This window comes from Schistocerca piceifrons, chromosome 4 (assembly GCF_021461385.2).
Source record: "Schistocerca piceifrons isolate TAMUIC-IGC-003096 chromosome 4, iqSchPice1.1, whole genome shotgun sequence".
Taxonomy (NCBI): domain Eukaryota; kingdom Metazoa; phylum Arthropoda; class Insecta; order Orthoptera; family Acrididae; genus Schistocerca; species Schistocerca piceifrons.
In genome coordinates, this window is record NC_060141.1 from 669960606 (window position 1) to 669975773 (window position 15168).

At 42.3% G+C, this 15168-nt stretch overlaps 1 protein-coding gene across 1 annotated transcript in view; it reads right to left on the reverse strand.

Annotated features, from left to right (window-relative positions):
* Positions 1–1515: 1515 nt before the first annotated feature.
* LOC124794931 (glucose dehydrogenase [FAD, quinone]-like) overlaps positions 1516–15168 on the reverse strand; it is a 41706-nt gene continuing 28053 nt past the window's right edge. The window contains exons 5-6 of the mRNA XM_047258639.1: positions 11097–11261; positions 1516–1884 (exon numbers count right to left, since the gene is read on the reverse strand). Coding sequence (XP_047114595.1) covers positions 1624–1884; positions 11097–11261 — 426 coding nt within the window. The 3' untranslated portion in view covers positions 1516–1623. The remainder of the gene's footprint in view (positions 1885–11096; positions 11262–15168) is intronic.

The window sequence follows — 15168 nt, forward strand, 5'->3', positions numbered from 1 at the left end:
GCCCAGTCAATCTTTTGGTCCTGAAACCGGGAAAGGGGAAGCTCATAAGGGTTCATCTCAGTCAGATCAAACATTCCAGTGGAGTGCGGGGTTCTTAGCCCCGCGCGAGGCTTGTTTAGGTTTCAGAGGGGACGGTATAATCGTGACGACATTGTGTTAGTAGACCATTGTGTCCGGTGCCACTGGCTCGTATCGAATATCCCTCTTGCAGTCCCTTTGCCACATCTGTGAGGAAGAGTTGGTATCTGTGGGTTGTGTCCTTAGGAAGTCTATGCTTGGTGATTTATATATGGGGTTCACCGGCCCCAGAAGGAGCCATGAAGTTTGAGGATTTCGGTAGCGTCGCGACAAAACGTGGTCACGCTGTCCGAGCGACTGAAGCCACGAGCTGTGCAAGAAGGGGCCTGCGCAAAGCGAAGATACAGTAGTACTTCACCGAGGTCGGCGTCGATTACAAGCAGCAGGCTGACATCCCGTCGGTTGGTTGGCAACATTCGTGTCGGACGACCGCTCGTGGCCTGGCTGCCCTCTTCTACCTGGCTTTCATCAGCACCACTTAGTAACCGCTGCGACGCACTGTAAATCCAGGGAACTGCAAACTCATAAAGGGGAGTATAATTCTGTAATCCTCGTGGTGATTTGTTTCATTGTCTACTACCATCCTTATTTTTTCTGCTTTGTACCCGACCCTTAGTTTTACTCCGTCGGCTCTTTGGTCGTAAATACAGGCAGTAGTATTGTACTAAGACACTAGTTGCCGTTTGAAAATTAGTCCAGCTATTATATTGCCTTTCCTTTCTGTTTTTTACCCGATCATTAAAGTTCTGGTTTAATGTCAGAAGTTTTGCAAATTTGTTCATTTTGTTAAAGAAAATTTGATGGTAAAATGCTTCGATTATCTGTAAAACACAGTATATATATATTGTTAAATAAACAGGTTGTGTGACAAGAAATTTATATTGATGGGCCCTCCCTTCCACGTTTTCCGTATTTCCAGTATGTGCCACGTATCAGTATTAATCCAGAGTGTACTTTCCAGGAAAAATAAATAAGGACGTGTGCATGTGTGTGTGTGTGTGTGTGTGTGTGTGTGTGTGTGTGTGTGTGTGTGTTTGTGTGTGTGTGAAAGAGAGTGAGTTTTTTCCAAGAAGAAGTAGTGTAGGATCCACGCACACATACACATACACATACATTTGTACGATATTACATAGTGAAAAAAGATGCTGTTAGCAAGATGAACAAATCCATACCACTTAGCATGAGGCAGTGTATGTGGGAACAGTGTTTACCAATATACCAACAAATACTACAAGTTTAGCCTTGAAAACATGATTATTGACAGTATCGAGGACATTCACGTTAGATCTTCGTCGAAAAGAACGAGATGACCTCCGTAGACTTGTCCCAAAGGTTTCCTGGAAACGAGCAGACCTTACAATTTCGAAATACTGGAAGGGCAATAAATCATTTTACTTTTCTCTTATCCAGAAGGAACAAATCAGCAAACAGAATGTGTTCCGTATGTTGAAACATTTTTATTTTCGCTGTCCCCATTACAATAATAGCTATGTTACGTAAGACCGATACTGAGCATCCTCCGAACGTCTCTGTTGATGCGAGAAGTCAAATTCGATTCCCCCGGTGCTTTCGCTGCCTCTTTCCCTGCTGTTTTCCCAGTCGTTTCCGCTGGTGATTCTGCTGAGTTCTTCCCCGTCGACTCTGCGGCGGGCTGGCGGTGCTAGAGCTCTGCTGGCCGCTCCAGTCGCTCTTCACGTAGTCCGCGGCCTTCTCGGCGACCATCGTGACAGCGGCGTGGATGTTGCCGCTTATGGTGCTGGGAATCACCGACGCGTCCACAACACGTAGGCCTTCCACGCCCAGGACCTGCGTGACAGGACACGCCCGCTTCAGAAACCTAAACTCCAGTAGTTTAAAGCTCCTCACCTTTACAAGGTGTCCACAAACCATTAGAACAGTGATTTAAGGCTAAGACAATGCAATTCGCCATTCAATAAGGTTTAATGCAAGAGTATAGCTGTAAATCATTTAAGCAAAAAGTTAATGATTGTGTAAATACACTACTGGCCATTAAAATTGCTACACCACGACGTTGACGTGCTACAGACGTGAAGTTTAACCGACAGGAAGAAGATGCTGTGATATGCAAATGATTAGCTTTTCAGAGCATTCACACAAGGTTGGCGCCGGTAGCGACACCTACAAAGTGCTGACATGAGGAAAGTTTCCAACCGATTTCTCATACACAAACAGCAGTTGATCGGCGTTGCCTAGCGAAACGTTGTTGTGATGCCTCATGTAAGGATGAGAAATGCGTACCATCACGTTTCCCATTTTGATAAAGGTCGTATTGTAGCCTATCGTTGATGCGGTTTATCGTGTCGCGATATTGCTGCTCTCGTTGGTCGAGATCCTGTGACTGTTAGCAGAATATGGAATCGGTGGGTTCATGAGGGTAAAACGGAACGCCGTGCTGGATGCCAACGGCCTCGTATCACTAGCTGTCGAGATGACAGGCATCTTATCCGCATGGCTGTAACGGATCGTGCAGCCACGTCTCGATCCCTGAGTCAACAGATGGGGACGTTTACAAAACAACAACCATCTGCGCGAACAGTTCGACGACGTTTGCAGCAGCATGAACTATCAGCTCGGAGATCATGGCTGCGGTTACCTTTGACGCTGCTTCACAGACAGGAGCGCCTGCGATGGTGTACTCAACGACGAACATGGGTGCACGAATGGCAAAACGTCATTTTTTCGGATGAATCCATATTCTGTTTACAGCAACATGATGGTCGCATCCGTGTTTGGCGACATCGTGGTGAATGCACATATGGAAGCGTGTATTTGTCATCGCCATACTGGCGTATCACCCGGCGTGATGGTATGGGGTGCCTTTGGATACACGTCTCGGTCACCTCTTGCTCCCATTGACGGCATTTTGAACAGTGGACGTTTCATTTCAGATGTGTTACGACCCGTGTCCCTTCATTCGATCCCTGCGAAACCCTACATTTCAGCAGGATAACGCGCGACCGCATGTTGCGGGTCCTGTACGGGCCTTTCTGGATACACAAAATGTTCCACTGCTACCCTGTCCAGCACATGCTCCACATCTCTCGCCAGTTGAAAACGTCTGGTCAATGGTGGCCGAGATACTGGCTCGTCACAATACGACAGTAACTACTCTTGATGAACTGTGGTATCGTGTTGAAACTGCATGGGCAGCTGTAACTGTACACGCCATCCAAGCTCTGTTTGACTCAATGCCCAGGCGTATCAAGGCCCTTATTACTGCCAGAGGTGGTTGTTCTGGGTACTGATTTCTCAGGATCTATGCACTCAAATTGCGTGAAAATGTAATGACATGTCAGATCTAGTATAATATATTTGTGCAATGAATACCCGTTTATCATCTGCATTTCTTCTTGGTGTACGATTTTGAATGGCCAGTAGTGTATAAATTATTTTACTGGAAACAGGTTCCTTCTATTTCTGTAGCATTCTGACACATACGCGGAACAGAGTGTTGTCATGGTACACTGTAAAGACTTTCGCTACTACCCATTCTCCTAATATAAGTTTAATATATTTTGTTATTCAATTTTTCTATGTCCTGCAGTCTTTTCCTGAAATTATTCAGGAAAATTAATGTTTCTTTTTTCAAATTTGAAAACATGTTCCAAGGGACAATATGGTCATGCACCTAGGAACAAATATTCAACTGAAAATTAAAAGTGCCGCTATCGATAAAATATTGTCAACACCCTATTCAATTGTCGATAACAATATTACTGCAATATCGAAAAAGATCCGCGAGAAACAATAAATTTAGCAGAACTATTAGTAAAACCAAGTTTCAAGTTGAGTGCATTTTGAAACAGAACCTGTTGCAGACTAACGCCAAATTCCAGTTTCTAAACACGTAAACTTTTAAAGACATTAAAGAAATTAAGCTCATTTGCAAAGGTTTCCTGTTACATGATAAAAGAACTTATTTTGTTTCAAAGTGCAAGTGGTGCACAACTGAGCAACTATGGCTTAACTATCGTTTTATTTAAATAGTTCTGAAACTTGACAAGATTTCTCTTAGCATAAAATTCTGTATCTGTACAATTAAGAACATACTTCAAATAGCTTAGTTACGTAATACAGTACATAAAAGTTTAGAAAGCGAAATATCCACAAATGCTGCACAAAAAGAACCTCGTGTCTGACAGCTCCATAAACTGTACAGAATGGCGGTAATTCCTTATGACGGTTACGTAATACAGTACATAAAAGTTTAGAAAGCGAAATATCCACAAATGCTGCACAAAAAGAACCTCGCGTCTGACAGCTCCATAAACTGTACAGAATGGTGGTAACTCCTTATGACGGTTTCTAGTTGTACATTCCTTCACGTGATTCTAAAATCAGTCACCCAGCTGAAGTATCGACCAAATACCAACGTGGGTTCCTCGTACGCTATCGCCTACTCACAACACTGTCTCATGTTAAGTCCTCACACTGTACCCACCTTACTTGTGTATTGTTCAGGTGTGTTTCTGGAGACTAAATCGCGCAAAAGATTCTAGAATGAAACTTACATTCAGGGTGAAATGGTATCAGTGATGAGATTCGCTGATGACGTTGCTATTCTCAGTGAAAGTAAAGAAGTACAGAATTTGCTGAATGGAATGAACAGTTTGAGTACAGAACTTGGATTGAGAGACGAAAGTAATGGCAGCAGAAACTCAACATCAGCATCGGTGATTGCGAAGCAGATGAAGTTAAGGAAATCTGCTACCTACGCGGCAAAATAACCCATGACGGACGTAACAGGGAGGACATAAAAAGCAGACTAGCAATGGCATAAAGGCGTTACTGGCAAAGAGAAGTCTGCTAATATAAAACATAGGCCTTAATCTGAGGATAAAATTTCTCAGAACGTACTTTTGGATCACAGCACTGTAAGGTAGTGAAACATAGACCGCGTGAATACTGGAAAAGAGGATCGAGGTTTTGAGATGTGGTGCTATAGAAGAGAGAACTAATGAAGAGATTCTCCAGAGAATCAGCGAGTTAAGGAACTTATGGAAAACACTGACAAGAAGAAAGGACAGGATGATAACACATCTTTTATGAAAGCAGTGCTGAGCGAAATCAAATCAAACCAGACAGAAAACGGATAACTCAAGTAAAATAAAGTAAAAAACTTGTGCAATGGGATATCGTGTATCTTACCTCTTATGTCACACTGTCTTTGATAATGAGTGAAGTTGGGTGATGTGTGAAACACAATTATAATTTAATCTACCTAGAATTTCTTATTGTAATTGGTCTAATGTGTTCGACAGCATGCATTTAAGCAAACTTAAAGATTACGGAAATACGTGATAACACGATACATCAGGAGGTATTAACGACCGACGTCTTAACTGGTAGCGCTACAGTCGCAGGTTCGAATCCTGTCTCCGGCTCGGATGTGTGTGATGTCCTTAGGTTAGTCAGGTTTAAGTAGTTCTAAGTTCTAGGGGACTGATTACCTTAGAAGTTAAGTCCCATAGTGCTCAAAGCCATTTGAACCTTCTTAATTGGTGGAGAAAATTGTGTTCCATTGTTTCTTTTATACACTTTCAAGCAAGATATATTTCCCCAGATATAACTAGATAATAAAGTATAGTAAACATGATATCTGAAGGAACAATCAACGAAATATTTTGAAACCCAAATACCGTATGTTTTTCAGTAGATGCAAAGCACAAATAATACATTTGTCATTACATTTTATACACGGCAGTACATAGAGGCTCAAAAAAGAAGAAGAAAATCAGTTGTACTTGGGAGAACGTAAACATATTAACCGTAATAAAGTCTCTGGATATGAATATGTATCATAACATGACCTGGAAGTGAAATATTACACTTACAACCAAAGCCAGGGATTTTCTCTGCCTCGTGATGACTGTGTGTTGTGTGTTGTTAGTTAGGTTTAAGTAGTTCTAAGGGACTGATGACCATAGATGTTAAGTCCCATAGTGCTCAGAGCCATTTTTTGAACCTTACAACCAAATGCCTGATTTCACAAGCCCTTACGTGTAATTTTTGACTATAGCGATTCAGGTGTCGGACCTGTAGCATAATTACCACACCTCTGTTCCTTTTTATCGTATGGCAATTCCACATTTAGGCAGGAAATTTTTCGTTGCACGGAAACTTGTCACTACGGTCACATCTAGGGTGCATTCGTGAATATCAGGGTAACAACTGTTAAAATTAGGCATACTAATAACAGCGACACAATACGGACATTCTCTTAAGAAGATTCTCAGGACTAAGCATTTAAGAAAAATAAGAGATTAAGAGTAATTACGAATGTGATCTCCACTAGCAACAACTTAAAGTTTCTCTTGCGGAGAAAAGGGGGACAAAACTATGCCATCACAACAAAACTTGGCCACTTAAAAAAATTAAAGCTGCTCATGAACACTGAAAGAACTGAAATTATTTATGTGTGACAACTGTTAATGTACAGAGGAATTTCTGAATATTGTCTATGTGGCATCTGCTTAATTGGATTACATAAACCTTTTCAAAGTAAACCAAAATATAGAGCTTTCATACAACGCTTAGTTGGCGTAGCTCTTTGAGCCAACCGAAAGACACTTCATTCTGCGTAGAGAAACAACTGGAAGAGTTGAAAACAAGTAAGTCGCCAGGTTCGGAAAACATCTCAGTTCGGTTTTAGAGAATTTAGGTACTTTATGGCATTGGCCACTTACTTAGCTTGCATTTATAGCGAATCTCTCGCCAAGCTCAAAGTCCCAAATGACAGGAAAAAAGCGAATGTGACACCTGGATATAAGGTGCAAAAAAGAACGCACCCGTAAAATTACAGACCCGTATCCTTAACATCAGCATGCTGCCGAATTATGGAACATATTCTGAGTTCGAATATGATAGATTTCCTTCACACGGAAACGTTTGTGTCCACAAATCAGAACGGTTTTTGAAGCATCGCTTGCGCGAAACTCAGCTGCCCGTTCCTCACTTGATATCGTCCGGACCATGGACGAAGAGCAACCGGCGGATTCCATAGTCCTCGATTTTCGGGAAGCTTTAGATACGGTGTCCTGCTTGAGACTGTTAACGAAGGTCCGAGCGTACGTAATACGTTCCCAGACATGTGTGTGGCTCGCAGACCTCATAAGTAAAAGAACCTGGTATGTTGTCCATGACGACGAATGTTCATTAAAGAAAAAGGTATCGCCAGTATTGCCCCAGGAAAGAGTGATAGTACCGTCCTTTTCTCTTTGTATGTAAAGAGTTTGACTTATAGGATCAGCAGTAATCTGCGACTCATTGCTGATGAGGCTTTAATATACTGGAAAGTATTGTTGTTGAATGACTGTGGAAGGATATATGATGACTTAGGATTTCTATTTGGTATGTGAGCGGTAGGTTACTGTAAATGTTCAGAGTGCAGAAGCGTAAAAAAATAATCCTCTAAATCTCGATTACAGTATTAGTGGTGGACTGATTCACACAGTCACTGTGAAAAATTTCAGGACACAACGTGGCAAAGCGATATAAACGATATATGTGGCCAACAAAAAAGACTATTTAGAACACTTGTGCGACCAGTTTCTGATTACATCTCTAGATTTTGGGAACCTCACCATGTAGGTTTAAAGGGAACATTCAAGCAAATCAGAAGTGTACTGCTACATTTGTTATTGGTATGTTCGATCAAAATGCGAGTGTTACAAAAGTGCTTCGTGAACTCAAGTATGAATCATTACAGGAACACTGTTGAGAAAATATACAGAACAGGCATTTCCAGCTTAGAGCAGAACGAGTTTACTAGCGCCAATGAACATATTGCTCAAGAACTACGAAGATAAGATGCGACCCGACGGGGACATATACTTAGGCGTTTCTCCATCACACTGTTTGCGGGTGAAATAGGAACGGAAGTGACTAGTAGTGGTACAGTGTACACTCCACCACACACCACAAAGTTGTTTGCTGAGGACCTATGTAGATGTAGAGGTTCATGCCGAAATGTAACCTCGTTCTGTTTGTGTCTGTCGCAGGTCAGGTGCATCGTTTCTGGACCACACTCTTCGTGTTCGATAAGTACTCTAACGAGGACAAATGAAATGATCATCATGCATTACTGGCCGATAGACCTCAGTCTGCACTTGTTCCGCCACCTAATACAGGTGTACATCTACACTACAACTATATCTATATTCTTCAAACCATAATAAACTGCATGGCGGAGAGAACGTCCCTGTAATGTTAGAGTTCCTTCCCGTTCTATTCACTAATGAAGAGCGGAGAGAACGATTGTCTGCCCTTTACTACAGCGCAGCTGTGAAGTGTGGGTTCTGCTTCAGCTAGGTTTGATAGAGGACATCGAAGAAGTGCAAAAAAAGCTCGTTTTGTCTTTTCGCGAAATATGGGAGTACATGAAACGGATATGATATACGAATTGGGGCTTTCTTCGTTGTGGCAGGGTCATCTCACGAAACTGCAGCCAGTAATTTTCTCATAAGAATGTGAAAATACTCTGTTGAGGCGAACCTTTGTAGGAAGGAATAATAATCATAATAAAAAAAAGAGAAATCAGAGCTCGTACTGGCTGAAGTGTTCGTTTCTCCCGTGTCCGGTTCGAGATTGGAACAGTAGAAAAACAGATTGAAAGAGGTTCTAGTAACCCTCTGCGAGTCACTTAATTATGAAATGTAGAGTAATCATGTAGATGTAGATACACCTGTGCGTACTTTAATTATCCTAAACTTGTCTTCACTATTCCTATGTGAGCGATACGTAAGGGGTGGTAGCATACTCACACAGTCGTCATATAAAGCCGTTTGATAAAATCTTTCTCAGCATAGTTTATCTTCAAGAGTGTGTCAGTTTAGTTTCTTCAGCATCTCTATGACACCCTCTCACGCGTCAAACAAGCCTGTGACCACACGTGTTGCCCTTCTGCGTATACGTCCAATATCCTGTGTTAGTCCTATTTGGCACTGGTCCACACACAAGAGCAATAGTATAGAATAGAGCTCACAAGTGGTTTCTAAACAAATTCCTTTATAGACAAATTGCATTTCTCCTGTATTCTACCAATAAACCGAAGTCTACTGCTTACTTTAACCATGGCTGAGCCAATGTGATCATTCAATTTCGTATCGCTACAAAGTGTTCCTCTTAGATATTTGTATGAGATTCCAACTCACTGATATTAGAGTCATAGAAAACCACTTTTTTTCGGTCTCCGACTAGGCCGTTAATCGAATACGGGGCCCCACCATCTAGATGCAGCGGCGATAAACACTACACCACCAAATGTGGCCGGATTGGTGTTAAAATAGTAGCCTAACGGACAAACATTCTTCACAGTATTTCAATGAGTCCGCCACAATAGCTGAGTGGACAGCGCGCCGGCATGTCATGCGGGGGAAGCCCGGGTTGGATTCTCAGCTCGGTTGGAGACTTTCTCCGTTCAGGGACTGGGTGTGTGTATCGCCTTCATCATCATTTCATCCTAATCGACGCGCAGGTCGCCGAAGTGGCGTCACCTCAGAAGATTTGCACCAGGCGATCAGCTCTAACCGCCGCGAGGCCATTGCCACAGGGCATTTAATTTCATTTTCAAAGAAATTTGTCAGTTAAATGTTACATAGAGCTCCATTTACTTTATGTCTTCTCTGCAACATTCTGTAGCTATTCAAACGATGAACACATATTTACTATATGTCATCAGCCATTTAGATGCTCTTATCTTTATTCAAACCAGAAAACTCTTAATTAATTCGTTGGAAAGTGCTGAAAGTGTTGGAAAAAAATTATGAGCTTCTTCAGTAACGGTCGTTATAATATAACCTATCTTGTTAACATTTATCGTAATTTTGTAATAAACTTTTGGCGTAATGACTTCGTTGCTAAGTGGTAGGAGAGTGAATGAATACCGACCAGTCGCAGAACAAGTACGTATTAAGATTATCAGTACAATGATAACATTTTAGCATATTCAATATTGTACTAAATTGAAAATAAGCCAACCAATACCACCAAAAGATCTTATTTGAAGTATCAAACTTGTTGCGCCCATTTTCACCGAACATGTGTCCTTTTCCACTTCCTGCAAGTCAACACTTCTTCCATAGATTTAGTACAGTACTGAAGCTCATCACACACAAATTTTTTTTTATTAAAAGCACGGGTAACATTTACCACGTCTCCAATCATCTTTGTACTGTCTAGTATTTTTCTACAGCCGTAGGTTTCATTTTTTTCCCTTTCATAGTTGATCTATCACGATATGGCGTGGTAGGTGTGTTAGTAACCTGTTCCATTTCCTACTTAAGGCTTCGTACGGTGTTTTGCTTTTGTTCTCTCACCTATCTGTCACCTTACCATTTTTATTTCTTCCATGAAGTTTCTAGTGTGATTTATTTTCTTCTATTCCTCTACACGTGAAATGATGTCACTATCCCTTATTCCGGGTTTTCCATGGAGCACATTCCAAAGCTGAGTCCTAGACGAACAATTTTGCTATTCTCCTTACATCTACTACCTCCTGCTAACGTAATAAATCGTAATTCTTAAATTACGTCCTCTTAATCTGTAATCCCCTTGTCCTGTATTGAATTAAGGAAGTGAAATTATGCAGGCACTAAACATCAACCCATCTTTGATACAAACGTAGGTTACTAATATGGTTCTGTACTTCTTTCCCCAGTAGTCTCATTCGGTACATCTTTGCTTAAATAAGAAACACGTTTGTTATTGCCAAAGTCTGAAAATAACGATAATGTTAGAAACGATACACGAAGAGCCGCCATTGATCCATCACTAATTTATTGACCTATTTCTGACGGACGTAAGCTACCTGAAAGACTTTGAATTGTTTCTATACATGCACACGTCAGTCGTGAGGTACTAACAGATATAGCACTCACGAGCAGAAATACTCATGCACCAGAAAATATTTGGATGCCTGACGGTGGAAAATTAGTTTAAATCAGAGAATTTCAACAGACGAAGAATCTGAGTGGTACATTGTGTATCTTGTGGCTTACCTTGAGCGTTGGGTCGACAACGGCCGTACTGTCGTTGGAGACTCCCATCTTGCAGGTACCCACGGGGTGGTATATGGTGTAGCCCACATGTCTTACACCACACTCCCAATACTCTTTGCTCGTCTTCTCGTACTCTGAGCACGCCTCCAGAGTAAGAATTTTTACCTGTCAAAAATAAATGCGTAAATATAAATCCTACCATTTAAAAGGTGATTGTCTTTCTGTAAACTATTTGTAATACATAATCGTCCAGATATCCAGGTATAAGTTTTAGGAAACTTACGAAATGTTTCGATAACGTTGTTGCTTTGTAAAAGCATCTCCCGATTTCCTGCTGTGTCGAACTGGAGCCTGGGTTTCACCAGAAACTACTATCATCTTCAACAATGTTAAAAACTCGAAACCAATTCTATCTAATTTCCTATACGTGTAAGTGCAACCAACAACACTTCCGCAGGTGGCAACTGGCAGTAGGTTTCGGTATTCCGTCTGTAATTTAATATGATATTAGAGGCAATTTGTACAAAGGACGATCAAAAAGTTTCCGTCTGAAAGCCTTGCTGCCTCGTATATGCTACCCAGCGCGACTTTGATGTAGCCATACAAGCAGGGACATGTAGGCAAGGGATTACTGTGGCATTTGTGTCTTTCCGACGTGCGTGCGGTAAATGCGGGAACTTGAACTATGGCGACGCTATTACCAAATGCTACCAAACAGGAGCAACGTGGTGTTATTCTTTTCTTGGCTACCGAAGGACAAACAGCGGTAGACATATATCAGAGAATGAAGAATGTTTGTGGAGCAGCATGTCTGTCGAAAAGCACCAGTGTGGAACAGCATGGCAATTTCGTGTTGGTCGCGGTTGGATGCAAGATACCGTCTATCTGGGAGGCCAGGATCCATTAACGGGAACAATGATGCAGTTACGGCACGTCGGTACATGACCATTCCTCCAATAGCCAAGGATCGCGACATTAGCTTCGGTAGCGTACAACACACTATCCAGCAGGAATTAGGATATCGTAACGTCTGCAACCAGTAGGTACCCTGCGTTCGCAATGCCGAACAAAAAGATAAACGAATAAATGGTTAGCTGAAGCACCTGACGAGTTTCAATTGTGAAGGCAACACGTTTATTGAGCGTATTCTTGCAGGCGACGAAAGCTGGAAAGCTGGTGGCACCACTGGGAACCGGAGTTAAAAGCGCCGACGATGCAGCGGTGTCAGCCACCCATCGTGCAGGAGTTACGCAAACTCAAGAGCACCATTTCTATCCGTTGTATAGTCCTGACCTCTTGCCAAGCTATTACGACGTCTTCAGTCCCTTAAAAAAAAAAAAAAAAAAAAAAAAACGGAACAGTCGACCATTCCTTTCGGACGAGGAAGTGCAGCAGTCAGTTACGGACTTCTTCACGCAGAACGACATGGTACTATACCAAACAGATATCTTCAACCTGATGGGGGAGGATGGTGTGATTGCTTCATGGTCGTTTTATCTGACTGGAATGCTTGTTCTGGACTACACGGCCGTGGAAAAGAACTTTTAATCACCCATTATACTAAAAATTTGCGGTTGTCGTAAATACAACGACGCAGAAATAAACAGCGGCTTTCTGAGTTTGACTGAAAAACGTTCTGTGCACTCATACTTTTTCTAATTGATTTTTATATAATATTACATGTAATTTTTAATTTTTTTTTAGTTTATGTGTCTAGACTATCGTATATCGTTCTGACGACAACAAGTTATTGGTGATATGGGATGCGAAAGCATGAGGCGTGAGGTCTGCGTAACCGAGGGTAGGGAAACCTCTGAACGCAAACATCTCGGTAGCCAGACAGACATTTGAAGCACAGATCTTCTGAATCACAGTTATGTGTCTTATCAGCACCCTGAATCGCTAAGGACGAGTAATCTACAGGTCGCGCTAAGCGGAAGGGGCTGCTCACTAAATTCCGAAATCCGGTCTTCACTGAGGATGTAGAGCATATATTATTACCACCAACTTTCAAATCGGTAAGTGATCACCATTCCAAGATAAGGGAAATTAGAGCTCATACTGAGGCGTTGAGACAGTCGTTTTTCCCTTGCGCGATCCGCGAGTGGAATACAGGCGAGAGAGGGGGGGGGGGAGGGGGGGGGGGAAATATGACTTTGGCGCGAATTGTGCCCTCCGCCACACACCGCTTGGTGTGTCCTTCACGACAGCTACTTCTATTTTTGAATTCAACCGACACATACGTGAAATACTGATGAACAAATACTTGTTGCTCTTTGGAGCTGTTGGTCAAAGAAACTGCAACTGAGATAGATGGACCATCTTAATCGTTTAGTAATATACAGGTTGTCCCAGAAATGTTGCGACAAACTTCGAGGAACTACAGGATAGGATCCCGTGTCCAGAAGCATCATTTAACGGCGATGCTGATAGTTAAGATTACAGGCGCCAGCGCCTACAAGTGGACAACCCGTTCGGCAGCAAACGTATCTTCATAGGCTGACGGACCATAGGCCGAACATTTCGCAATGTTCTTTGTATTGTCGAACTGTGTCTGATTGACACGATGACCAGTGGAGAGGATGGAACTAGCTGCTGCCTACAGAATCCTCGTCTCCTGTGAATTCAATCCACTGTTAGTCTTGGTGGATGACGGCTTCAGACATGGATTTCCACCTGCTGCAATTTGTTTTTCTCTTGCATACCGAAAAACAACGGAGATTTTAGAGAAATCCAGGAGGAAAATAAACTGCGGATAGAAACCTGTATCCAAACCACCATCTAGAAACCTGTATCCAAACCACCATCCATTGAGACAACATAGCATAGCATTCATAGGACACAAGGCATTTCTAAGCAGCAGCTAGATCTACTTGCCCACAGTGGCAATTAGTAGCGATCACTGAATAATGAACAACCTAGCGCCGGTGTCTTTAACTTCGACGCTCTTTAGTATCGTTAGATTATGTTTCTGGACACGGGTTGCTGTCCTCGATATGTTCCTCAAGACATTCTGTGAAGCCCCTTGAAGTTTATCGTAACATTTCCGGGAGATCCTGTACATTACTAAACGATTGAGATAGTCACTCCTATCTGTGTTCAAATGGTTTCAAGCACAATGAGACTTAACATCCAAGGTCATCAGTCCCCTAGACTTAGAACTAAGTAAACATAACTAACCTAAGGACATTACACACATCCATACCTGAGGCCGGATTCGAATCTGCGACCGTAGCAGCCGCATGGTTCCGGACTAGAACCGCGCGGCCACCGAGGCCGGTCTCTTATCTCTGTTGCAGATTCTCTGATCTACGATACCGAAGAGCAACAGATATTCGTTCATCACTATTTCGTCTATCCATCGGTTGTGTTTAAAAATCGAAGATGCTGTCTTGATCAACTAATCAGCAGGTATAAACATACACTAAGGTTTTATCGCAGCAGGTCAGGTCGTCGTTATGTACTGGGTAGAGCCGTACTGTCCAGCCTTGGAGGTGCCGGGTTCAATCCCTGATATGAGTGGGGACTTTTCTTCGTCCCATTCCCTCCATGGAGGGCCCACATCCACTCAGTTTGCTATCAGGCGAGAGCCGGAGTCCTTTCCTCTGGGCAGAAAGTGACGGTGCCTTATGTTCGGCACCCATCCCCGCCTTGTGCCGTGACGATAAATGCAGTCAGGCTAATAGTCCGGTCATGGGCCTTAGACACTAAAAATAACAATAAAAACTTCGGTATCTTGCACAAAGTTTTAATGTCTAGTTCTTTACCACGAATTCTGTTTGCAACACATTTTACAGACAGTACCGACATATACCACTGAATTTACCAGTGAAGTTATAACATATTACAACTCAGAGATCATGGGATATATCGTCGTAGATATTAAGATGCGTGAAACAGTATCGTCCCTTTGAAAGCAGTTGTTAAAAAAATGGTTCAAATTGCTCTGAGCAATACCGGACTTAACTTCTGAGGTCATCAGTCCCCTGGAACTTAGAACTACTTAAACCTAACTAGCAGGATTCGAACCTGCGACCGGAGCGGTCGCGAGCTTGCAGACTGTAGCGTCTAG